This window comes from Colletotrichum aenigma, assembly GCF_013390185.1.
Source record: "Colletotrichum aenigma strain Cg56 chromosome Unknown KSG_Cg56_contig01, whole genome shotgun sequence".
Taxonomy (NCBI): domain Eukaryota; kingdom Fungi; phylum Ascomycota; class Sordariomycetes; order Glomerellales; family Glomerellaceae; genus Colletotrichum; species Colletotrichum aenigma.
Window position 1 is genome coordinate 673,737 of NW_023500907.1, and position 25,939 is coordinate 699,675.

General features: G+C 53.7%; 7 protein-coding genes across 7 annotated transcripts; 2 read left to right on the forward strand and 5 right to left on the reverse strand.

The window, feature by feature from the left end:
* Positions 1–971: 971 nt before the first annotated feature.
* CGCA056_v000184 (uncharacterized protein) lies at positions 972–3,008 on the forward strand (the record flags this gene model as incomplete). Its single annotated transcript, XM_037315445.1, has 2 exons — positions 972–1,043; positions 1,107–3,008. 2 exons carry the CDS (start codon positions 972–974, stop codon positions 3,006–3,008), a joined length of 1,974 nt encoding a protein of 657 aa, XP_037184576.1.
* A 1,541-nt stretch (positions 3,009–4,549) lies between these two features.
* Positions 4,550–5,157, forward strand: CGCA056_v000185 (uncharacterized protein; the record flags this gene model as incomplete). The annotated part of the gene is made up of 3 exons (XM_037315446.1): positions 4,550–4,664; positions 4,878–4,940; positions 5,006–5,157. 3 exons carry the CDS (start codon positions 4,550–4,552, stop codon positions 5,155–5,157), a joined length of 330 nt encoding a protein of 109 aa, XP_037184577.1.
* A 3,644-nt stretch (positions 5,158–8,801) lies between these two features.
* metE-0 (Methionine synthase) lies at positions 8,802–10,119 on the reverse strand (the record flags this gene model as incomplete). Its single annotated transcript, XM_037315447.1, has 4 exons — positions 8,802–9,160; positions 9,214–9,429; positions 9,482–9,805; positions 9,870–10,119. 4 exons carry the CDS (start codon positions 10,117–10,119, stop codon positions 8,802–8,804), a joined length of 1,149 nt encoding a protein of 382 aa, XP_037184574.1.
* Positions 10,120–13,441: 3,322 nt separating this feature from the next.
* Positions 13,442–14,874, reverse strand: SRT1 (NAD-dependent protein deacetylase SRT1; the record flags this gene model as incomplete). Its single annotated transcript, XM_037315448.1, has 4 exons — positions 13,442–14,262; positions 14,315–14,387; positions 14,450–14,652; positions 14,727–14,874. 4 exons carry the CDS (start codon positions 14,872–14,874, stop codon positions 13,442–13,444), a joined length of 1,245 nt encoding a protein of 414 aa, XP_037184575.1.
* A 531-nt stretch (positions 14,875–15,405) lies between these two features.
* On the reverse strand, positions 15,406–16,440 carry PRR1-0 (Pinoresinol reductase 1; the record flags this gene model as incomplete). The annotated part of the gene is made up of 3 exons (XM_037315449.1): positions 15,406–15,858; positions 15,918–16,346; positions 16,411–16,440. 3 exons carry the CDS (start codon positions 16,438–16,440, stop codon positions 15,406–15,408), a joined length of 912 nt encoding a protein of 303 aa, XP_037184578.1.
* Positions 16,441–17,535: 1,095 nt separating this feature from the next.
* On the reverse strand, positions 17,536–19,062 carry apdF-9 (Aspyridones efflux protein apdF; the record flags this gene model as incomplete). Its single annotated transcript, XM_037315450.1, has 3 exons — positions 17,536–18,289; positions 18,343–18,718; positions 18,819–19,062. The coding sequence occupies 3 exons, from the start codon at positions 19,060–19,062 to the stop codon at positions 17,536–17,538; spliced, it is 1,374 nt and encodes a 457-aa protein (XP_037184579.1).
* A 1,442-nt stretch (positions 19,063–20,504) lies between these two features.
* CGCA056_v000190 (uncharacterized protein) lies at positions 20,505–22,729 on the reverse strand (the record flags this gene model as incomplete). Its single annotated transcript, XM_037315451.1, has 2 exons — positions 20,505–21,269; positions 21,317–22,729. The coding sequence occupies 2 exons, from the start codon at positions 22,727–22,729 to the stop codon at positions 20,505–20,507; spliced, it is 2,178 nt and encodes a 725-aa protein (XP_037185565.1).
* Positions 22,730–25,939: the final 3,210 nt, after the last annotated feature.

The following is a 25,939-nucleotide window of genomic DNA, read 5'->3' on the forward strand; positions in this document are numbered from 1 at the left end:
GAAAGAAACTTAGACTCATCCTTACGGGCCCGTATCGTGGGACTTACATGGACCCAGCAACATCCGGCGCCACCATCCGTCAAGAAACGTCGAAACATCAGTCCAATCATCGCAGCAACACGAGAAAAACCACCAGGGCCACCTTCAATAGACTCGTGAACAGAGGACCCCAACTCCTCACTTGAAGATCCTCCGCACTTCTAGCGTCAACCCGTCGTTACAGTCCAAGGTACGGCCTCTCTCCCCCTTCACGTCTGTCTCCACCGGTGAGATCACTGACAGCAACCAGCCCATCCCAACCTGTCTTCCGCCGTCTGTCCCGTCTCCATGGCGGCCATGACAGCCCATCACGCTAGCCTTCGGTACGAGCTGACGGAGCGCGCCATCGCCGACTCACCATGTACTCCAAGGGCCGACTGCTGCCCGTCGACTGGCCGATGAGGTGCCGCCGTTGTGGTGTGAGTGGTCCGAAGCTAAGCAACATCACCACACCCACCATCGCCTACCTCCACCACCAATGCCATGATGCAGCGGCCCAGCCTGCAACCCAAGGTGCCCTACCCTAATTCTGCAAGCATGTACATCAATGGATGGCTGGGTTAGGCTGCACAGCTGGCTGGGTCCATGGGCAACGGGACATCAACCACGAGGCGACTGCGGCTCCAGCACCAAGCTCGTATTCTTAGCTTCTCCGTCACCGTGGATGCAGCGGATGAATGGGCCATGGGTGCATCAAGCATGGGATCGATTCCGCCCGCCGCAACCCCGACTTGGCCCATCCCATCCACCTCGCCCCGGAGTCGTGGCTTCTCATAAAGGCCGCATCGCTGCTCCGGCACTCTGGTTCCTGCCCCCTTTCCTCCTCACCCACGGTCGCTTCAAGCCTTTTGGCAATACTACTTTCGCTTTCAACTGGTAGACTTTCAAAGTCACCGTCATTCGCTTCCAACGACACCCGAAACCAACTCAAGATGCGCGGCCTCTACATAGGACTGGGCGCCATGGCCCTGGCGTCCGTTAACGCTTGGGAGTACCCCTTTTGCGTATGTCTCTCCCCCGTCACGTGAGGACCTCTGTATCTAGTGACACCCACTAACACAACCCAGGAGCACGATGGCTGCTACCGCAACCTGATCGACCAACGCTTTGAGGAGGAGGCCAAGACCTTCTGCGTCGACTTCCTCCACGGCACCACCACCGCTCCGTCAGCCATCCCAACTGACTTCAACAACTGTGGCGGTGACATCAAGGCTGTCTCCTCGGCGTGCTCTTGCATTACCTACAGCATCACCAACACAGTCCCGGCCACTACCTCTTCCGCTCCCGCGACCTCCAGCACCCCCGTCATCACCACCTCAACCAGCGTCTATGTCACCCCCACGCCTACTCCTACTCCTACTCCGAGCAGCACCAAGGAGCGCTCCACCAGCACTTCCTCTGAGGACTGCACCACCTCCACGACGCCGGTCAGCAGCACCTACGTCCACAGCTCGTCCTCCACCTCGGACTGTGATACCACTTCTTCGACCGCTGTTAGCAGCAGCAAGCCCGTTCACACTCCCACCACTTCTTCCGAGGTGAGCAGCTCGAAGCCCGTCCACACCCCGACCACTTCCAGCGAGGACTGCACGACTTCGACGACCGCCGTCAGCAGCACCAAGCCTGTTCACACTCCTACCACCACTTCGACTGAGGACTACACTACCTCCACTGAGGTCAGCTCCACGAAGCCCGTCCATACTCCCACGACTTCTGAGGATTGTGACACCACTTCCACCTTCGTGAGCAGCACCAAGCCGGTCCACACCCCGACAACAACCTCATCCGAGGACTGCACCACCTCTACGGCAGTGAGCAGCACCAAGGGTCACAGCACCTGGATTACTAAGACCTGGAGCACCAGCAAGTCTTATAATTCCACGATCGTCTCCACTGAGGACTGCACCACGATGACCACGTCCACTGAGAGTTGCACCACCACTACCCTCATCACCAGCACGAAGCCCGTCCATACCCCAACCACCACCTCCACTGAGGACTGCGACACTACTTCGACTGCTGTAAGCAGCTCGAAGCCCGTCTACACCCCCTCTACCTCTGCCGATTGCGAATCCTCCACCGAGGTCAGCAGCACCAAGGGACACACCACCAAGAGCCACCAATCTCACACAGTCCCTACCTACACTCCTCCCACGACCACCCCTTGGGCCAACACCACGAGCAAGCCCCACCACACAAAGACTACCGACAAGTTGACCACCTCGACCATCTACACTACCCACGTTGAGACCATCACCAAGTGCCCGCCTCACGTTCCCCACTGCCCCGGCACCATCACGACGGTCACCGTCCCCGTCTCGACCACCATCTGCCCCGTGACTGAGAATTCCACGCCTGCTCCCCCTCCCCGTCCCCCGACAACGTGGACTACGTCGACTGTCTACACTACCCAGGTCCACACCATCACCAAGTGCCCTCCTGGAACTCCCAACTGCCCTGGCGAGACTCACGTCACCACCGAGACGATCCCTGTGTCAACCACCATCTGCCCGGTCACCGAGAGCGTTCCTCCCCACACCTTCAGCACCGTCAAGCCCGTTCCGAGCAGCCAGCCTCCTGCTCCTCCTGCTCCACCTGCCAGCTCTCCTGCGCCCCCTCCCGCGGGTACTCCTCCCCCTCCCCCTGCCGGCACTCCTCCTCCCGCTGGAACTCCCCCGCCTCCTCCTCCTGCTGGTACTCCTCCTCCCGCCGGAACTCCCCCTCCTCCCGCTGGCACGCCTGCTCCCCCGGCCAGCAGCCCTGCCCCTCCTGCTAGCAACCCCGCTCCTCCTGCTAGCAACCCTCCCGCCCCTCCTCCGGCCGTCACCACTCCCCCGGATCAGACCACACCCGCTCCTAGCCCTAGCAAGACCACCACCCCTCCGGTCCAGGTCACCAACGCCGCCGGCCGTCTCGGCTCTGGCGTGGTTGCCGCCGCTGCCGGTGTCGTCATTGCTGCCCTTCTTTGATGCGAGTAATGTTTATGGATGTATGGATGGAAAAAGGACACCCGGGCCACCTCGCCCATGTCATGACCGATATTCAGCGTTGTATTTAATGTATAATTCTATGAAAATAATGTTCAGACGACAAGATGTGGGTATAGGATATGGAGCAAATATTCATATCACGTCGCATCATATTATTCAATAAAACGAAGTAGCTTAGACAACATTCATTGCCCATGACCCTGAGCTCATGTGATGTAATCAAATGATGGTAAACTATCCAACCTTTGATGATGCAAGAGCGTCCGCTATGCTTCAGAGGTTACATGCTCAACAAAATGGGTCGTTCGAACGTCATGTGAACACTACTACGTTATATCATCTCGGTTTGGAAGTTTAAATGCACTCACTCCTTGTCTCTGGGTGCCTTTCCTTCTCAAACTGGCGGGAGAGGTGGAATGACAGGCTCCCATCCCGGAGGGTCCGGGAAGGCACCGGCGTCGGAGTGGGGCCAAGTCCGACTCCACGGCGCCGGGACTTGCCTGTTCCAGCACTACCAACTCGAGGCAAGAGATTCAAAGATCCCAGTGAGTACTGGATCGCTATGCCAACTTTTCAGTGATAATTCTTCTCGACGATAAAAAAAACTGCTTTGTTTACATTTGACCAGCTCCATCCAGCAGATGCTACTTGCTTCCTTCCACGGCCCCCTTTGACTGCGAGCTCAAAAATATCAAGTGGCCAACAACGAAACGAAACAACCAGGATTACACACTCTGCCGTCACCCTCCAAGTTCCCGCAAAAGCATCTTCCTCAGCTGCTCCTCCATCCCACTGTCCTTGACAACCTGCCTTCCACGTGACCAGCTGCATCGCATCCCGGTTCACCTTGTCAATGTCCCTCCTCGACCTCTTCCTCCCCACACCCCAGCCCTTCCCCCCATCTCTAACCTCCCACTTCTCCCTCGCCAAAGCAGGTCTGTTTAAGCGCCTCGCCACAGATACACCACGCCCGGAAAGTGGTCTTGCTTTGCTCCATCGCCTTTTCCCGCCTGCCCTTCGTCTGGCTCCACAGCGCGCGGAAAGGGCCCCTTTTTACGCAGAGAGCGCGTCGTGGGGTTTGCCGGTTGTCGTTGTTTTTCAGTGGCTTGGTGTGGGACGAGTTGACTTTTGAAGGAGAAACGGTTCCTTTGGCTTCTCTACCGCAGAGGTTTCACAAAATCACATCGGCATCTTGGCTTTCCTGAGCTTGACTGTTGTCCGTCCCGCTCGTTTTGAGGTTATTCCCTACGAGGTATGTAATATTTCATTGTCTCATCCTCTCCGGCCCTCGAGGCGCCCTGCTGGTCACGACTCTCGCTCGCGATGGTCATGTTCACTTGCCCTGCGAGACCGCTCAGTTCCCGAGCAGGCATCCGGCCCGAAGACGATGGACATTCCGTTGAAACAGCTTCGCCTTCCTCTCCCTCTGTTATTTATCCAAAATCTCACCATACCCAAGCTAACTACTTCTCTTCCCAAAGATAATCCGCCCTCTCCAAGTCACCGCACCAAGCTCCAAAATGGCCGACATCTTTCCCTTCATCGACGAAACCCTCGACTGGTGCACCCACTACGTTAACCGGATCGAGACGCTCCGGCTGATGGAGGCTGCTGCCCCTCCCGGCGACCAGCAGCGTGAGTACCGCACCAACTCATCGAACCTCCTATTCGCGATCCCCTGGTCGAGTTGTACATGATGAGAAACGCAAGAGACAGAAGTGGTCTGATGAGTGGTGCCTCGGCTCGACTCATGTGATCTACAAAGCTACTCTGATGCCTTCCTTCTACACTGAATTTTGAGAATGGACGTTTAAGTTCGAAGCGCGGCTAACAATCTGAACATTACAGTGCTTGAGAGGATAGCTAGCACAAAGAAGCAGTACATGGATCACCTCGCCACTCTGGTCGCAGGTGCGTCGTTGCCCTTACAAGATTACAGGGCATTCAGGGTTTGATGCTGACTGAAATTGATATAGCGACCCAGATGGTGCTCAAGACTTACACAGACCACCGCACCGCCTCGCGCAACGTTTCGGGTGACGCGACCCTCTACGCCAACGACGACGACGAGGGCAGCACCAGTGCTCCGAGTGAGTCAGAGTACTACTCGGCCACAGAGGAGGCTTGAGGCACCATGGCTTCCAAGGCTGGACAGCTCCAGGTGGTGAGTCAATTTTCGATATATATGTTCAATTCGCTGTTCTGTCATTATTGTGGCATTTGTTTTAAAGCCCGATGAGTCTTTATCGATGACGGATCCTGAGTGTGATCTCATGCTAACTCTTTTTCTCTCCCAGGGGCACAGAGCTACATCGGCGGTCAGGCACGATAAATCTCTTCTTGGCAGTCAGGACGAGGACCGTTGGCTCTCTCTGTCGTTGGGATATGATGAGGCATAGGGTATACAGATGAACACATTGCGGCGTTGGAAGCCCCTATGACTAGGCCTTGATATTTGGTGATCTTTCAAAGCCTGTGCTTTGTGACACGTTTTCCATTGAGCCCATTGCCAATGACACGGGCCATCATGGAGTAGTATTTGTGCGCTAAAAAGTAACTTGAGTTACCTTGCCAAGCATGATATACTCGTCGGGGCCTAAGTTCCTCAGGCAGCTATGCCCACTCGCATAGCAGTCGAAGGTGTTCGGCAACTGGCCGTCATGCTACGCAGACCAAGGAGATTGTACAATTTGTTCTCTGCGATTATCCCTGCTTTCTGACGCAGAATACGGGGGAGTTTGATAGAAACACAGGACTAACACAATCGTGAGGCCTGCCCAGGAGTGTTGAACCAGCATTATCTCAACCGACGTGTAAGTAGTACAGGATCCTCTGTCTAAGTTCGTCGGACCCTTACTAGATGCCATGGAATTCAAATGAGACATCATTGCGGCGTTCGAATGATTATCTTATAGCGCACCCCTGATAAATAGCAACCTCGGCCGTCATGTCGCGAACGTAGATGCGCCACTTAGCAGTCCTTCCCATCCCCTTCTTGATGTGTGACCGGAAAATAACGCTTTTGAGACGCACTGAAAACTTGCTGATTTACTAAGGTACTGCTACTTAAAAAGCCCCCCATGAACCTGAAACCTTCAGACCTGTATGCCCAATGTGATTTCTGGGGTGATTGTTGGCAAGGGCAGGGCCCGGGAAGCAATTACCTCCGTCCGAACGACCGGATGTAACTTTCTCGCGTTTTATGATGTGAGCCCCTGCAGAAGGCATATGCTGTCGTTTACCGCTGTTTTGCCTTGACCTTTGGAGTGCATTCGTTCCAACGCATTCAGGGCAAGGGATGCCGGCCCAAAGTTACACAGCTGCGTTTTGAGCTGCAGACACGTCACTGGCTTGGCTTCTAGCTGTCGTCGTGAATTCAAGCTGAAACGCGCCTCGTGGGTGGCCATTCCGTTTGTGTTAAGATACGAGCATGCTCATGGGAGGTCGTTTATGCGGATGAATGAGTGAAATGCTTTCTTAGAAAGCTTTTAGGCGTGATCGCAACCATCCACCTAAATTTTGGCTTCATGGAACAACGCACAGCCTCGATAAAGTTTCGTAGTTTCTAGTATTAGACATGTTTACACAACACAATTCATCAATGGCCTCTCGGATGTGGGATCGTAATGCTCAGTCAACATAGCTTTTAACTGGGAGTCCCTGGATTCCACGCCTCTAGATTGGTCTAGAAAGCCCTTCCGAAAGCTATCATGCTAAACAAACATCTGGTGTTTAGTAACCATGCCGTTTCCATAGTATTCATCCTCATCCCATTTCAAGTGCCTTTAGTGTCCCCTCACACCAGGGGTTTCCTTCAACGTTTCAGCGGCATAGGGAATTTCCAAATGATGTCTGATCAGATATTGACATAGCAGATTACACGCCACTCAAAGTCTCAACGATGTGTGGTCAACAGATGTATACTCAACACAGCGGCTATAAGCAGTTACACACCAGCAATGCCAACTTGGATCCTCTGAAAAGATGAAATAGCCGATCTTCTATGGTAGGATCTCGAACCTGAACACAAATATAGGCTATTGAAAGCTGGTTCTGTTGAAACCTCAGTGCGACTCAACTACTGACTAATTATCGTGAAAGGTTTACCAAACCATCTTGATTCAGGCATCAACGTGCTCGCATTTCTGCTCCGCAAGTCTTCCACGGTATTGCCCTACAATACCACGAGAATTTTGAGAAAGAGATGCACTGTTATGTGACCGAGTTTATCGTTTAGGCTGCGACGCACACACATCATAATAAGTGCGGTTTGCCTTTCCACCTTGCATCGCAGTGGAAACAATATCAGACCAGTGGATAAATTCGGGCTTGGTACATGACCAATCACTGCCAAGTTACAAATAAATACGACCTTTCAATGGTGCTCTGGAAGTTTGGCGCTTGTTCGAGCTGCATCTGCACTGAGTCCTGGGATTAGTGGGATGGCAGTGGGATAGCCGAATCCGTCGAATAGTGTAAATCCGGTTCCGAGACCATTACCTGGCAAACTTATTCAACATGTTTTGATTTTAATCCTACGAAGAGGGTTCACTCGATGTCACATATAAGCCCGGGTTCGGCGACGGTCATTTAGCTCGTGATCAATCCAATTTTTCCATGTTCTGATGGGGTCCAACTGTCATTCACGCCTGGGCTATTTGCGCAGTCATGTAACTTCACACATACAGATATGCAAAACGAACTTATTCGAGATTCCAACCTGAGATTCTAATATTCGGCATCGTCGTCCTCTGGTAGCTATTCATCTCGTGACTTGTGATCCGCGCGTGACAAGCACTTTATGGGACCTCGTGCTCCGATCGATGCATTGCTATCAAGGTGCTCTGCCGTCCCTACTTGGCACCGTTTGCACCAGACAATGCTGAAGCCATCGATTCGCCGTCTGTAGTTGATTCTCCTTTGCAGTTGAACAGGTTTTTGAGAGACCGTCAGCCGAGGTTTCGCCGATCTCGTTGTTGACTCGTATAAAAGCTATGTAGTCAATTGATAGTATGGCCATGCTCACCGTGAGGAATTTTTGCCTGGTGTTAAAACGGCTCTGTAGACCATTCTGACAGCTCACCATCGGTGGCTAAAGTTGACTTATATAGGCCACCCCGAAGAGTTTGAGGCGCCCTCCATCACACACCTTATCCTGAGTTCGATGTCAACTTGGGTGTTGCCTGCGCTGTATCATTGGCTCCATTCGTCTTGTTTCGTTTCCGAGGCCATACTTTCGAAGGGGAAGGTGACTCATGCTAGTTGCCTATGCGCGGTGTCCATTATCACTTTCTGTGCTTGAACTCAGTAGTTGCGTCTAATCCGTCTGCCCGGGTAGAGTCTGAGGCCAGCAGATAGGGGAATGATTGGCGGGGGGCCGGCCTGACACAGTCCGATCAGCATAAGGTCGATCATCAGCTTGCACTTCTCGTAACGGCAGCACTTCAGCGCTGATTTGCCTGGCGGCGGTGTGAGGGGCGTCCGGTGCCATCGAAATCCCCCGTATATTAGCCAGGGATATTCCGAGAGTGACGGGCAACAATTAGTCTCTTTCTGGAGTAAAGACTTGAGGACCAGGCGTCTGTATGCGAGGGTTGTCATTCAATTGAAGCAAAACTGATTTTCTGGTGTGCTCAAGGCCAAAATGCCTGACGATTGGCATATTTTTATGTTTTTGACAATAGGTACCTAGTATGGTATTTAAAGACCCCTTCAGCAACTAGAGATACTCTCGGGAGTGTGTAGACAACAGATTCATTGTACAACACTTGTCTAGATACCAAGTCTCTCGGAAGCAATCTTTGCTCCCTTGACCCTATTCGCAACCTTCTCGAAGGCAACGTCCCTCGCAAAGTCAGGGCCCTTGGCGTACTTTGGCTTGCGATCGATGCTGAATGGGCTGAAACCGCAATCATCAGTGGCACCAAGCTGGTCAACCGGGATGTGCTTCGCTGCTTCGCACAGTGCATCAGCAATTTCCTCCGCAGTCTCAACTCGAGGGTCTAGCGGGTTCGTGACACCGATGAAGGCAACCTGCTTGACACCGTTGGCATCCTTGCGAATATTCTGCCCAATCTCTTTCCAGACGGTTAGCTTGTCCTTCTCAGTGGACAGTTGTATCAGGAAGTATCCTTTGTATGTTAGTATGATATTGTTCGAATACTTGAGGCATCAGATCACAAACCTGCGTTGATCTTGAAAAGTGAGGGGAGAAGTGAATGGTACGGCACGTCGGCAGAGTGGACAGAGTCGCAGTCACCACCGGGGCAAGTGTGAAGCCCAATGTTTGCCCGCTCTTCGGCAGTGAATTTGCCGAGGACTTGATTGATAAGGTCCACGAACGTTTGAAGCAGATCCTCATTTGTCCAGGGGTTTCTAGGGTCCTTCTTCGCCGCCAATCCTGAATCACTATTAGCGCCTCATTTCACACAAAAAGTAACCAATTTACTTACGGCCCTCTGTGAAGTCGATTGAGACTCTCTTGGACCCAGCTGCAAAACATCCCCGAATGTCCTTCTCACACTCCCTCACCAGATCATGAGTGAACTGCTCCCTGTTGTACCCTTCAATATCGCCTTTCAGAGGATACAAGAGGTAAAGCATGCTCGGTGCAATGACAGCACTCTTCATTTCATGGCCCCCGGAAAATGCCTGTGACTTTTGGAAGTTCTCGTACGCATAGGTCTTGTACCTGAACGGACCCTGTGTGAGGCGGGGAAGCTGGCGGTGGTGGCCGTCGTCAAAGTAGGCGAACAATTGGCCATCTCCAGCAAGTCCTAACGGGCCTCAGCTATAAAGTCTTTTCATGAAGGTTGTGAGAGAAGTGAGTGAGTTTCTAACCTTCGGCAAGACCTGTTCCGCTCAACGTATCCGTGATCGGATACGTCGCGAAAGAGCTTGCTCGTTGTTCGCCGTCGCTGACGAAGGTCTCGCCAGTTTGTTTCAAGCGATCGATGGAGTCTTTGACGGCCGCATCCTGGGCCTTCTCAAGTTGGCCTTTGAAGATCTTTCCAGCGTCGTAGTCCGCGTATGTCTTTTGCAACGCCTCCGGCCGGGGGAGACTGCCAACTAGCTCCGTAGGGATACCCATGGTCGCGACTCAATGGCAATATTTTCGATACCACTTTCAGTATCAATTCTGAACAAGAATTGAGAGTTCACCAGCGTTCAGCTTTATGGTCTTGACAATCTGGCGTGTCGGAGATGGCCTCCGTGGTTTACTCGTCCGACGCCCCGCTCTAGCCACGTATCTTCAGCGGCAGTGGTGCCGGGATGAGGGGCCGAAAGCTAAATTTAAACGGCTCTGGCGACTTGAATTTGGCTGATAATTACCCTGGTTGGTCATGATCGTCGTCTGATGAACGCTGTCAGTTTGGGGTATCTGCAAAGGACCGGGCCTTTTTCGGAATTGATTGCGACGAAGCTATCAGACTTGATAGCATGATCAACTTTGCTAACGCATAAATTGGCCTCATTACTTGGTGATTGAGCTGCTATGCATGGCCTTCAATCGACAGGTGGGTTTTTTTGTCCAAGCCAGGCATGCGCCCAATGAGTTTGGCCATTACGTCAATATGATGGATTTGATAGGCAGGCGGTGAGATGTATCTTTGTATGTTCCCAGTCTCCGATCCAGTCGGCAAAAACCATGAGTCTTCCCCTCGTCAACTTGAAGCGACGACTTGGCAATCAGACACGACGGGAAACCAGGCGCTGATTGACCTGATCACTAGAAGCTTCTGAAAGTTGCTTCGATGCACAATCTATGCGTTTGTTGTAGAGACATACCCTTGGACCCCGCAATTCTTGGGCAGGATGCTCTCCACAACACATGGTTCGACTTGGGCGATCTTGACAGAGTCATCAACAGCAAATGCCCCTTCTGTCAGCTGGTGGCGCAGGCAATTCATCAAGATCATGTTGTTACGGCGGATGATGGAGTGGCCACCAGCAGGCTGAACCCTGTGAATGTAGTTTGGTCCAAGAACATCGGGCCAGAGGGCGGAGGGGCTTTCTACATCTATGGCATTCGAAGATGCGTTCTTTGCTTCACGGGTGACTCAAGAGAATTGGGAGTTATACGCAAGCCACGCTTCCTCCGATCTACAGTTGACCCATGCATCGACTACGAGAGAATTAGACGATGGATCTACACCTGCGAGACAAAACACACGGAGGGGTGTGGCATGGAGAACGTCCCATTTTCGAAAGCATACCCTGGATTGGCGGTTCTACGGCTTATTGACATCACGGAATGCCGCCTTGTGGAAGTCACAGATGTCCCTCCTTACATCGGTTTGAGCTATGTGTGGGGTGGGGCTAGGAGCATCCGATTAACGAAGTCCATCTTTGAACAAATGCGACTGCCAAATGGACTCCGCGCCGCCTGGTCGAGCCTCCCGAAGACAGTCACCGACACTTTTGAGCTTGCTAAAAAGCTCGGAGTGAATCATGTCTGGGTGGATGCTCTTTGTCTCGTCCAAGATGATCCTGGTGATCTTCGTCGCGGAATTGACACGATGGATAACATCTTTGAGCGATCTTGGTTGACAGTAGTTGCGGCCTGCGGGCGCAACGCTAATTCCGGCCTTCCTGGAGTGCAGAAGAACAGTCGAACCCTGAACGAGTCTGTCGAGGTCAAGCCTGGCGTTCAGATGATGATCAAGGTGGACTTGGACAGAATGCTTCAGTCCACAATCTATCATACTAGAGGATGGACGTGAGTAGATATGAGCTTTTGTGCAGCTCGCACTTCATGAACGAGAAACTTACGTTCTTATGTGTAGATTTCAGGAGCACGCTTTGAGTCGTCGAGCGCTATACTTTTTCGAACACGAAACGTTTTTCCGCTGTGGACATCTTGACATCTCTGAGAGGTGCATTGGTGATGAGCACCATCCACTTGTCAATATCGAGAATGAGGAGTGGGACCAACCCCGAGAATTGAAGCAAGTACTCAAGCTAGCGAATCCACTTCGAGATTATTCCCGACTTTTGGAAATTTACACGGCTCGCGTGTTTACAAATCCGCAGGACGCAGTTTGGGCTCTGGCAGGTACAATTCGACGAGTCGGAGAGACCTTGAGACAGGACATGGTGCAAGGGATTCCAGCAGGTGCGCTAGGTCACTTCATGCTCTTCAGGAGCGCTTCCGGGGGCGGCTTCTTGAGACGCCGTAGGGGATTTCCCAGCTGGTCTTGGGCAGGGTGGGACGAGCAAATTACGTTTGAGTACGACAATCTATTCAACAATTGGAACGATACACGACACTGGATCGTGTGGTTTAAGAGGACTGTATTGGATGGGGTCCATCTACTGCCCAATCATTACGACGCGGGCGGTCAGTACGCGCTAACAACGGCTCAACCTGACTTTCCCTACCAAGGCAGATTCTGCTCTCGCTATAATCTAGATGTCAGTAAAACCAACCCAACGCACGATATGTTCCAGTCAGCTGGAACAATTTCATATCCAATTCTGCAGTTCTGGACTGTTGCGGTGTATTTCCGAATATCCATCGAGGATGCAATCGGTGGGATTGGCTCGTTCTTTGGAAAGGATGGGCGCAGCTACGGTAGTGTTAGGGTTGATGGTTTGGAGTCAGTAGCCTTCAATGATTCCAACGATCCCGTTGAGGTCATTCTACTATCGGAGCATACGGAAGAGGATTCTTCAGATGGCCTGTCCATATTTTACAATGTTATGCTTTTGGACCAGAGCAAAACAGTAGCGGAACGGAAGGGATTGGGTCATCTCTCGCTTTCACACATCGACCACAGCTATTCGCCAGGTCCAATATGGAAAGAGGTTTTGCTGGGATAAGGTAAATTTGATTGTCAATGAGCAACATACGTCGGTGGTCGACGGAGACAAACGTGCTTCTCAATACACTCGCTAATATTTTAACGCAATTCACTCGTGCTAACCACTGAGCAAATCCAAGAACCCTGAAACAAATTGCACCGATGCGTCCCCCGCTGACTCACCATGTTCCAAGGCCCAGCAACTTGCCGTTCGTGACATGATGGGTCCCGACTGCAGTGATGGGACCAGACGTTTAGCTCTCTGTGGCATTCACGACGTTAAGTTCTGGAATTTAAGCGTCGGGCCGTGATGGCTCACCTTTGCCTTAATATATTGAAGCGGCAAGAAATTCTTGAAAAGATGGAACACTCCAAGGAGTTTTCTTTGGAATTCAGGGTGCTTGGCTGTCAGTCAGATAGCAACAAAGACGCCGTCACCAACCGCCCCAGAGACTCTTTCCTCGTTCAAACTTGCAACGAGAGGTAGTTTCGAATCAGTTCCGAGCATGAGATGTTTGTTGCCCAAGAGGCTAAGATACATACGAAGCCTCGACCACACGAGTTTACTTTTAAATGCAGCCCAACTTTCTCACCCAGTACAAAACATGCTCAATCTGACGTAAGATCAATAATTGAGAGATCCTCAAACGCGTTGACATCACCAGCACCCCCTTGCTGAACATCGGCTGCCGCGTCCTCAACCAACCTACTCGTCTTCCACTCTCTGGTAGCCGGATTGTACTCAAGCAGATGCAGGACCTTCTCGTCCATTTTGCCCGTGACTTCGTACGACACCATCAAGTTCGGCTCAGCATAGTGGCCCATGAACTCAAGCTCAAGCTCAAACTGCGTCCCTACTTCAATATCGCCGCGGAAGTTAATCACAAACGGCTCGGATCGTGCGACGCGCCTGTTGTACGCAAGCTTGACCGACTGAAGAAACGTCACCGGGGTCCCGTCAACATCAACGCCACAGACGGTAATCTGGTGCCGTCCCTCCCCGACGGTCTGGAACTCAATCGACAGCCGGCGGCGGAGTATGAACACCGGGATTGGTATGTCGAGATTCTTCATGACTCGGATCATGAAGTCGTCCGTGGTGGCCCACACTCGCAACTGCGCCAGCTCGTCTATCGGTGTGCTCTGGAGGTTGCAGATTGCGAGCTGCCCTCCGGCAGAAGTCCGGCTGCGCTTCTTCCTCCCGACCGTTTCCGGGATCTCGTTCGCGGGGCTGACGGTGAGGGATGATCCCAATGCAAGACATAGGTCTGCCTTTCTCGCGTTCTCGCGCGCGCGTGACAGAGGTTCTTCCCAGAGACTTTCGCCGAAATTGATGATGGTGTCGAGGAGGACGCCGCCGCATCTCGCGCACTTGCGTCCGGTGCGGTGATCGTGAATGGAATTTTCAAATGTCGACACAGCTCGGAAGTCTGACATCATTAGCCCAGCGGTTCCGATGATGTTTACTGGAATGGCTTGTACCTCGAAGGTATTCCTTGTCGCAGTCTTTGCAATACTCCCTGTTGCTATTGCCATGCAACTCAGAAATCCGTTCCTTTTATGAATGCGGTTTAGCTGCCCGTAGTTATTGTCATCGCAACGACCAGTGCAACTTACCGGCAACATGCCGCTTCTCCTGTGCAGCCCGTCACAATTCTGGCTGACGAGGTACTTCAACAGCCCGCGGTTCTGCAGCTCAACCAGAGCCATATGAGTGGGCGTCGGGATAGCTTGCAGTGTGCTCGTCGTCTTCCCGACCCGTTGTCTCCCTTGAGCTCTGAGCGTCCACGCGCCCTCAGGACCTCGGAAGTCCGGTATTCCTGGATCGCTCTCTCGTTAGAAGACGTTTGTAGGATTTCGTCCCACCACAGAATCATCTCAGACATGGACTGACCAGCGGACGTGGAGATGCCGGCTCCTGTAAACGCAATAAAGTGCTTGCTCTTCCTAATTCTGTCCGCCAGCTGTCTCGCCTTTGTTTCGACCGACTCTGGCGCCTCACGGCGTTCCTTTTCGGCAACTTTGGGAGCGGTGTCCGCCATGACAGGATTGAGCTCAACAGAGAGCGCGATGAACAAGTTGCTGAACGATGAAAGATGTAGAGAAGCTCTCCAAAGGAGATATGAGATAACGTGAGAGTGCGAGCGAATGAGATGCTGGATCTATGTCAGCCACTGATTGCGCGACGGCACTACTTATGTCGTTGGAGAACGTACACATTTGGTCGATGACAAGACAAAAGCCCCACGTGATTTGTTTCTAAAGAGGAAACTAAATCGCGGTTAGGCAGCAGCCGCAGCCTGCTCACGCCAATTCACACCATGGACTCAAACTGCTCGATGGATTGGGCTTGGTGCGATAAATCGTTGTGAATAGCGCCCCACTCGACGATAACGGTCTGTTAGTGCTCAACAATCACACATGTACTGTAAATACCCACACCTCGAAACCCGCCTTGAATCATGTAGTAGATTTTAACTTGCACTCAGTTATCACCAATGCATACAACGTTTGACCGACTTTTACCTTGTTGATAGTTCGCTAATTAACTGTTTCACTTTTACTCGTTATTCTTACTTGCTGTTCTCCTTAATGTATCCCTTCACGAACTTCCTCAGGTCGCTCTGCGGCAGCTCCAGCACTTTATTCGCCTTGCCCTCTTCCGGAATAGAGTGGCCGGGCACGTCGGCGAAGTGGTACTTGATGAGAAACTCCTCAAACGGGAAGCGTCCGCCGGCAGCCAGCTTCTTCTGGCCCTCCTCGTTGACCTCGTCGGCGGTCTTGTGGTTCACCGTCCACTTGGCGCCGGTCTCCTCCTCAAACAGCTTGAGCAGCTGGTTCTGCGTCACGTCGAACTCGATGATGTTGATGTACTGGTTGGCCGTCTCGTCGGGGTGCTTCAGCACGGCCGCGATGCCCTCGGCCAGGAAGACCAGCGACGTCGTCGACACCTTCTGGTTGCCCGAGTCGAAGATGTCGATGCTCTTATTCGCGAGGTCGATGCCGTAGATGCCGCGGGTGATGCTCTGCCCGTCCGTCGTCAGCACAGCTCGTCCCTCAAAGCCAGCAAAAGAGGATAACTCACCCAATCAAAGAACAGACTCGTGCCAATCCCAGTCCACGTGAACCCCTCATGCGCCTTCGCCTTCTCAATCAGGTAGTCCACCGCCTCGGTCTTGGCAATCAGCCAGTCGCCGAGGATCTCACCCTTGAGGTTGCGCGTGTTGAGGCCGTACTCAGACGGGATGAAGCGCTTCACGCCGGCCGCGACGGCGGCGTCGACGAGCGGGTCCTGCGCGCCCTTGACGACGGCCGCGACGGTCGAGATGGCCGAGACGACGGCGTCCTGGCCCGCGAGCGCGGCGGTCAGCGACTCGACCGAGGCGAGGTCGGCTTTGCGGACGGCGACGCCCGCGGGGAACGTCGCTGTTGAGGAGGTGCGCGAGATGGCTGTGACGGTGAAGCCGTGGTCCTGGAGGGACTTTACGACACGGAGGCCGACGAGGCCTGAGGCCTGTGGGAGGCGGGTGTGAGCGCGTTGAAGCGGAGGGGAAGGGGGGGGAGGGGGTCTGGCTTACACCAACGACGGCGACTGTCTTGATCGACATCTTTCACAAGAGTGATACTACTGGTTTGAATTTCACCTTAAAGATTTCAAATTCAATATAATAAAAAGACCTCTTCAATAGATATTCAGAACGTGTAAGTCGCAACAAGCTTCCCGAGAACGCGACCTCCTCGCACTTGAAGTTCCTCGACTGGTCGCCTTATATACTCCCTCCCCGGCAGTCGACGACGACAAGGGGAGGGGAGGGGCAGGAACATACCTACACAGCACATCCCTCCCACCATCCCCCGCCATATTCTAGATACTTTGCGCCATCATCCATCAAGCTTGACGGGCAGCCCTGCCAGTGCAACCTTACACGGCCATTGCAAGCTTCATTCTGCATATGTATCTAGGCAAAACCTGGCTCCATGCAGCGCGTGTACGGATGCCTCCCCCGGCAAAAGATCAGCCAGAACTTAGAGTGGGATATCGAAGCTGCTGAAGAAACAACGGCCGGGTTGCACCTTGCGGAGCCTTGGGACGAGTCATGATAGCGGCGGCTCCCACCGAACGGCGTACCCGCCCCCTTCAATGCCCTCTGATAAGATGCTATGCATGGCCCGCGCCCCCACAGGCACCATCAGAGGCAGGTCTGTCGTCACATCCCAAATCGAATCGAACGGTGTTGTTCCGAGTCTGTTCCGGGCTGTGTTGTTGGCGTGCCTTGCTTGGTAAAAACTGCCGGGCTGCGGCAGGGGCCCTGGTCACGGCCCGAAAGCAGATCGATCTCCGGGTAGTCACGGATATGACCAGGTAGCCTTCGGTAGGTAGCTTCGGTGTTTGGTATTGGTATAGCCTCCTTCCTACATTGTGGCCTTATGCGTCTCTATCTCTGGGCGTGGGCGAGGCTGGTGATGGATGGATCTCGGGCAACAAAACTTTTTGGAAGGTGTGCTCGGTTTCGTTTCCGGCAGTTTGTTCATCCACGAAGGCAGAGTTAGACATGGCTGAAGGGAAGATTTGGGCTGTTCATTTTTGAAGGTATAGTAGAACTCATTCTCGAATCCTGCTATCGCTCACGACTTAAGCATGGAATCAAAATTCAACATCCGCTAGGAATATGATATTACACTACAGACAAATAAAAGCTAACTCAAACCACCTTATTCACCTTCCACCCGCCCGAAACCCCCCTCGCAACAAATATCGTGACCCCGCTCGCTGCCAGACAGCACCCGCTCCAGATCCACCCGCTCAAATACCCATGCGACCTCGACAGCGCGCCCGCAATGGGCGACCCGAACAAGATGGCCACCGACATGACCGTGAAGGCCATACCGAACCGCGTGCCCATGTAGCTCTTGTCGGCCGTGAGCCGCACAAACGTGGTCGGCTGCAGCGCGAAGAACGTGCCCGCGAAGAAGCCGTACACGACCGTGACCGCGATCAAGCTGCCCTGGCTGTCCGTCGCGGTGAAGCAGAACGCGGCGATGGACATGACGAAGACGGCGGCGCAGATCATGTTGAGGATGCCGGTGTAGGGCACGATGAAATTCGGCACGATGCGGCCGACGATGGAGGCGCCGTTGAGGATGGAGAGGAGGTAGAGGGCGACGTCCGGGGAGGAGAGGGCGTTGTCGAGAGCGTAGGATTGCACGTAGACGTAGGGGGTATACATGCCGAGGAAGAGGAGGCAGCAGGCGCCGAGGAAGAGGAGGAAGGGCGCGTCGCGGAAGACGGAGCGGTCGATCCAGGGGCGGCGGGCCGGCAGCGTCTTGAGGGAGGAGGTCTTGATGACGAGGAGGGAGACGCCGAGAGTCACGAGGGAGATCAGGGCGAAGACGAGGACGGTCCAGCGGAAGCCTATCTTGGGCTGCATCGCGCGAAAGAGGGCGGGCAGGACGAGGCTGGGAGGTTTGTTAGCTGAGTCGGTTTGTGGGAAGGGGATGGTGATGCTTACCCTCCTACGCCGCTACCGTTGGCCGCGATGCCGTTGGCCAGGGGCAGTCTTGTCGAGAACCATTGCGAGGGGAGGGCGACGCCGAGGGTGGAGAGGCAGCCTGTCCCGATGCCGATGATGAGGCCCTGGCAGAGGAGGAATTGCCACAGATTCTGGCAGAAGGCTTGCAGAATGAGTCCGACGAGGACGAGCAGCGAGCCGATGATGAGCAGGTAGCGCGAGTAGCCGAGGTCGAAGATGGGCCCGATGATGAAGCCCAGAAAGACCATCAGGAAGTTCTGCAGAGAGCCAATGGTCGAGATCTGGAACGCGGTGTTGTGGCGCAAGATATCAGACGCGTAGTACGCCTGAAAGGCGCCGAAGCTGGATATCAGACCTGGGAAGTCGTGTTAGCCAGGGCTCATCCATTATAAAGGCGCTCACGCGTCCGCCGGCTCACGATGGTGTTGCATCGCGGCCGTCCATCCCAGACTTACCCCATGTGTTGAAGTACAACAGAAACGACCCGAGAATGTGGAGCCATGCCTGCAAACCACCGTTTGGCGGCCCAGCAGGGGCGGCGGGCTTTTCTGCTGGTGGTGATGCTTGTGAAGACGACGTCGGCGGGCTGTCGTTGGTGCTGCCGTTGTCAGCGACGACAACGGAGGCATCTTGTGCCGTGGTGGCAGCGGCGTCCTTCTCATTCTGCCCCCTTGGGCTCTCATTCGGCGCCGAAGACATTGCCGGGCCAGGTCATCCGAGCCGGGTCTGACTTAGAGCAACAAGCGCCGAAACCTTGTTTGTGTGTGCTGCTGCTGGTTCCGAAGAGTCGCCGTCGCAATAGCCGCGATAAAAGCGCCAAAAAGAGGGTGCTGAGACACAAGGGATGCGCGAAGGATCAAAGTGAAAGGTGAAAAAAGTTTAAGTGATTGAAAGGGGAGCCAGTGTTGAGGATTAGGTAGGATTGGCATGCATGGAGTGGAACAGAGACACACAAGAGAGATCGGAAAACACGTTCGGCATTGGCAAAATACTTCCGAGAGCGATCGCTGTTGCTTCGGTTTTCTGCGCTCACTTAAGCAGAAATGGCGTTGTCGAAAGATTTCCCAGTGGTCCCTGGCCTGGCCCCCTTTCACACCAACAAAACATCAACGGGTTGTGGGGAAACGGAATTGGGCCCCAGCCAATTTTTGGTATTGCTGTGAATTTTTTTCAGTCGAAGGGCAATGGGCTGATGAGATGGGGATTGGGTGAGCCGATTCTCTTATGGGCGATTCCCTGTCGACGGGAGGGTCGTCGAGTGCAACCTTCCATGTTGATTGCTCAGATCGGGACCCCCGATGGAATCCGCAAGCCGCGGCAGATCTGATCTGGGTTGGCTCGATGTTGGAAGCGATGAAAAGAGTCCAAAGGGTTCATTGCACTTCGTTCAGAGAGGTCAAAGTCATCCTAGAAGTTAAGAATCCAAAGTTCAGCACGTCAACGTTCTCAGCACAACCCAAAGATTTTCAGACACTCATCTTAATCGCCCACTCTCATCAGCAAATGCGTTCCGGCATCATTCCGCACTGCATCTCCATCTCAGGACAGCCGCGGGAAGGATCATCAAAAGCAATGGGACCCCCGTCGCCGGGGACCGCGCCTGTTTAGGCAGTCCACATCCATGCTGATCTGCCGCGCGCGCGCCGGTCGCCACTGAGATGGAGCCCCAGAATGCCATGGCCACAGCTGCTTGACAACCTGCCAAAAATGGGCTGACACGACATCATGGCTCCAGCTGGATATTTTATCCCAAATTGGGTTAGAAGGAGTGAGGTGATGGGATGAAGTCCGATCGAAGAGACGTGCGTGTATGTAAGTTCAGCTCATCCATCGGAAGTACCAAATGTTCACTTTGTATCTTGCTTCCAGCAAGGTGAGCGTTGCCCAGCGGCCACAGACAACCTTGGATTGAGACGTGCAGATCCCCACTGATGCGCAAGCAGGTGAATTGAGTGACGACGGTTGAAGTAAGTGGGAATGCAGACGCCTGATTAATATGTTTATCGGCTCGATTATAAATATGTACTGAATTTCATCTGGAGCTATTCTGCTCTGTTGCGCCCCTTCCGATAAGAAAACCGACGTCACGTCAACCGTCTGTGTAAACAACGATTCTCGTGTGCCGCCTCATATGATTAACATCATCCCGTCTCTTCATCGCTCGAGCTTGAGCTACTGCTGAGGTTGCTTGGCCTGTTAGGTCTGACAACAACAAAGCCCTGCTCAGGTCGAGGTGGCCTCACGACCTGAAATCCGTGCTCTATACTCGGCTGGCCAGTGAATTTGGCCCAAATACCAGAAGTAGATCGAAGTGATGGCTTGGGAGCAGGAGGGCGGGGAATTTCTTCAGATGCTCGTGTGGCGGGCGCCGGTCTAGGGGCGCCGTAGTATAGGTCGGCTTCGCGGAACGAGTAGTCGCTCCATCGTGGACCAAGTGGCCTTCCATCGGCCTTAGTCGATGATGTCTGAGGCTCAATGGCCGAATCCTCTTCTTGTATTGATTCCTCTGATAGCCTAACCGGCGACATGATGGACTCGGAACGCTGGATGGATCGCTTCTCTGCCAGGGTGGTGGATGCGGATGCGGATGTGCTTCTCGATGGTGGGTAAGCAGACGAAGCTGGCGACGCAATGCTTTCGGATCTTCGATAGTAATCGGAAGAAGAGATGGACGTCCCACGCGATGGTGAGCGAGGAGGGCGATAGTATCGACTTGATGTAGTTGATGAATTCAGACGCAATGTGCTGGGACTATCAGGGCGGTACGTTGGGTGAAGGTAGCCAGCAGCAGGTTCCCCGAATGCGTCGTGCTCAGAGGGCAACCCGTAGGAGCTGTCGGCGTCGTACATTGTAGAAAGGTTTGTTCTCGATACCTGACGACGTCTAAGCTGTCGGAGTCCATATACCTATATATTGTCAGATGATGTATTGCAAAAGTAGACAGACAACGTACGTCAGGCCTTGGAGCTTTCCACCAAGTCTTGCACAGCGCAACAAGGTCGCAGACCGCCGGGACAAAGAAGCCCAATAGAAGCATGCCGGTATGCAGTGCCAGAAGCAAGTAGCCGATGGCGCTTTTCGTCTCGTGTCCCGCAAGGTCCGGCAGGAACGACACCATGAATATTAAGCTGCAGAGGCGCATGGTTGCCGCAATCGCGCCATTGGAAAAGGTAGAATAGGCCTGGAACCCGGCAATACTCGCTAAGAGCAGAAGTTCGCATGAGCCAAGGACGGCCAGCTGCGCCGGGCCCGAGATCTGCAACCCGCCGATGGCCGCGCCACGGACGAAAACCAGAACGAATAGGATGAGAATGAAGGTCTCGTCATGTCGTCGGAAGTCCTCAGTAGGCACGATCCGTCTATACCGCTTCGTGCTGTCGAAAATCAAGACGCCAAGACTGTGAGTAGGAATTTGACGGAGAAGCCAAATAAACGCGCCCATCATGGCAACAATGAGCGCCACTGCGAGTGACGTATGGTATGCTGGCAAGAACGACGCGTGGTCCAGCTGATAAAAGGAGAGGGCCGCCAAGGGCAACATGAAGTAGGACAGTATGATTCGAAGGACACGGCTAAAAGTGTGTCGCAAGCCGACAGTTGATTCAGAAACCTCGCCATCGGAATTTCGGTGACGATTCACGAGCCACACGACCTCGATCACCACGGCGCAGCCGAGAGCAACAATCACCATGAGAACAACCATATTGATCCAGGTATCCATCGTCATAGGAGCACCTGCAATTTGAGTCATCAGCTCCAGACCAAATGTACCGCCATACGTGCCATTCATGACGTAGATTCCATCCTGGACTTTGTCATAAGTCACCCCGTGTGTAACAGGCCCAACCACGAAAAGCGAGAACCAATTCAAGTTGCTGACCACAGGCTGGTAGAAGCCGGGATACCGGAGGCTGAGCCCACCAGTCAGGAAGACAAATTGGATGTACTGCAAGCAATCGCCGACGTTCGGAAGGACCGTCCGTATGGAACGCTGCTCCTCGTCGAGCGTCACTGGGGCACTGTAGACGGAGCGCAAGACGCCGACAAGAAACACGAAGAGGAAAACGCCCCATGTCGTGTAGCCAATTGCGGATATCGTGGTCGGATCGAGCGTAGGAGTTATGTTTGCTTGTCGGCAGCTGATCTCTTCGGAGTCGTTGCTCTGCAGATGCAGCGTCGCATGGAATGTCGACAATGGAGGCAGGCGGCCAATATCGGTTTCGAAGTTGACGTACAGACTCGCCGGGTTTCGCATGGTCGACTTCCAGCCTTTGGCAAAGTTGAGCTTTGCGCATGTCGTATTAGTCTTTGCGCTGAAGGCCGATGATCGTCCCAGCATCTGGATTTCTAGAGCCGCTGCGGGCATCATTCGGGCGATTTCCTCGCATTCTTCTTCTTCGATCCATCGCCCTACCCGAAATGATAGTCGCTCATCTCCGTCATCTAGCTGTCTTAACTTCGCATCGAGGCTCGTAGGGGCGAAAGGATCGTTTCTGGATGAGACTTCGTCGCACGTTTGCCATTGAACATAGGCACCAGAGGCGCAGCTGGCCAGCAGCCCTACGAGGCCAAGGCGTGCCAGCATCACCGCACCTTCCTGACCTCGTTTGCGATTCCCGAGACAGGCAACAAAGGTGGGCGACAGCGCTTCTTCTTCAGCGCATCAGTGACAGTCGCTGCAAGCCCCTCAATAATGTGGTCGTTGAAGATGATGGGGGCAAGACTGATCGTAACCAACGCAGCAGACGAAGAACTTCCATCTTCTTTCTGAACATGACCAGTGGATCCAAGGCATTGACTGCATTGCCGAGGACGCTAGTCCTCAGCCTGCTCGTATTCTACTGCAAAAAGGGGTCTTTTCTATGCGGATCCCCCTGACTCGCGGGTCCGCCGAACGTCTTTTTGCGGGGATATGCTGGCGTTGCAGATGCTCACGAGGCTCTATTGACTGGCGCTGATAGAGCACACAGGTGGTTCGATCCACTGTCTCTCTCCTAGAGAAATCTGCAACGCCTGAAGAGTGAAGACGGCGACGAACCAGGGTCCTGATAATTCCCGATGGCCCCCGCGTCTCACACGGAGCTGATTCTCGGCGATGGACGTGTCGGCGGTTCGACAGGTGGATGTGGTGCGGGCACAAGCTGATCCTGTGTTAGCCATCGAAGAACCAAATCGGAACTGGCAAAAGCGCAGCCATAGGGGACAAGGGCTAACGTTGTATGTCATGGAACCATAGCCGACAAAACAATGATGAAAAGGGCAGAGACGCCGCTGAATCGATGGCAACCGGCGCATTCCGCTAGACTGGTAGACCTGAAGGCCGACGGGGAGAGTTTTTTTAGTGTACCGGCAGATGGAACGTTTCCCGTCATCTCCTATTTTTAGGTGCTTAGCTAGCGTTTCCGGGTAGAAAACTTTCCCTTCTTTCGCAAACCAACAGCAGCTCATACTGACGGATGTATGTCGATGCAAAAAGCCTCCAATGGACAGGAACGTTGGTCAGGTCAATCCCTACCAAAACGGACTTCGAGACCGACAACGGCGGAGCTGTGGATCTTGGGGGCTGAAGCAAAACATGCCACTCAACGTCTTCCTCGTTGAGTGCACGTGGGATGCAATCAAGGGAAACAGGGAATTCGGCCAGGTTTAATCATGACGCAGTCCATCTCTCGATGACGAGGGAAGCCTTGTTTTTGTCCATGGTGCTCAGACTCCGGAGAGAGATGGTCTAGAATCGGCATCGCGACCGCCGTCAAGTGTGAAAGTGGCGGCTACCCAGGCGCGCCGTGTCCAACATGCCGCATCGTCGGTCCGTGGCCTGAGTTTGATTGCCGATCTGTTTTTTTCATCGTGGGGGCCAACCAACAGTTGGTAGTTCTCGAGGCTCTTGAAGATGAATTCGGGCAAGACGAACAAAGAAGACGTGTGAGGAAACCGCGGGCGATGATGGTGGTGGACGATTGCCAAGGGAAGGCTGAAGAGATGGGATGACAGGAGCCCCAACGAGCTGGTTTGGACGAAGCGATGGGATGACCGGTGTCTGGTGTAGGTTGTCATTGCGCTGCAGCAGCTCAGGGACCAGACGCAGGGAGAGAATCGGCCGTGCCGTGCCTTTGGCCCAAATGCCCAAATCGACTTTGGAGACAGGGAGGTGTGGTGCGCTGAGGCGGAGGACGCAAGAGCCAAGTAAGCAGTCGTACGAGAGCAGGTTATCGCAATTCGGCCATGCGGCGTGGTGAGTCCAATGTTTAGGATCTATCGCGATCCTTGTGTCGTGGTGGAACATCTTCAAAAGCAAGCGTCCCTCAGCTTGGCGTCGAGCAGAGGGAGCACCGGTAATATCGGCATCGAATATAAGATAAGTAGGGGTGGTGAGGTTGATCATCATCTGGAGACGGAAGAATGCGGTTTGTTCTCGTCGACTGCGGCGAGATGCATGTTTGAGGAGAAGCACGCCAAAGGAGAAGGAGACGGAGGGAGGCTATCATCACCCAATTCAGCAAGAGGGAGGGGAAAGAGGAAACCGGCAGGCACTTGCCTCTGCAGTCGCGACGCAGGTACGGCCGCCACCCCGCCCCTTCTGCATGTGGAAGGGCTGCCTACAGAACGACGGAAGGGACGCCCCAGACTCAGCGAGGATGGAAAGAGCACACTTCGAACAATGGCAGTGGCGAGCTGAAGGTGCTTGCCCTCCTGCCTTCTTGCTTAGCCAGATCACGATGGCACCTGACCTCGGTCGCAGAATGCAATAGTCGGGTTTGTGAGCATCGATGGCATCGACAGCCCACAGCTTACCTTACACCCCTGTCTTTCCAACGTCATCATTTTCTGATTTGGATTAATGCTAGGAGGGCCCGGTGCAGCGAACGACCACTAACAAAACCATATTTTCAACCGTATTTCTTGCGTGCTTTAGCGGCGAGCTGCCTCCGGTCGAGCCCACCTTCCGTGTGCCCTCCGCCCTTGCATCGTGCTGCAGGAAGGTGCAGGTGCACCCGAGTGCTGGAGCGCTCCTTCCGTGCAGAGTGCAGACGGGCTTGCCTGCAGGTGATGCTGCTCGCTTAAGTAAACACCTGACTCCATCAAGACTAGCGCCCGACGCCCCCAATCTCTCCCCCAAGCTGCATTCCCTGTGCATCGGAGCTTGTTCCACCCTCCCGTCCGTACCTTAGTGTTGGCTTCGTTTTTCGGAGCCCCTTCAATCGACTTTGTTTCTTCTGCATGTCTTCGACGTGCACACCCCACGGCAGATCTCGTCCTGCCCAGATCCAACATGCCTGGCAAACAATGTCAACCCAATCTACTCGTGGCGACTAGTTGCCGGGCGTCGGAGAGATACTTGGCCGGCTAAGACAATAAAGCAATTGAATCACATCTATCGTGGCCTCCGGCCCCGGCTCCGTGCAGCCACGCATTCCAGGCATTCCATCCATGAGATGCGCCTTGTGATGGACCACTGGGCTAATCATTGGGCAGCCTGTCAGCTTCGCCTTGCTTGTTGAAGCACACCACCAGTGCATCATCCCTGGCTCGTCGCATGGCTTCCATCCGCCAGCCTGGATGCCCCATGTCTCGC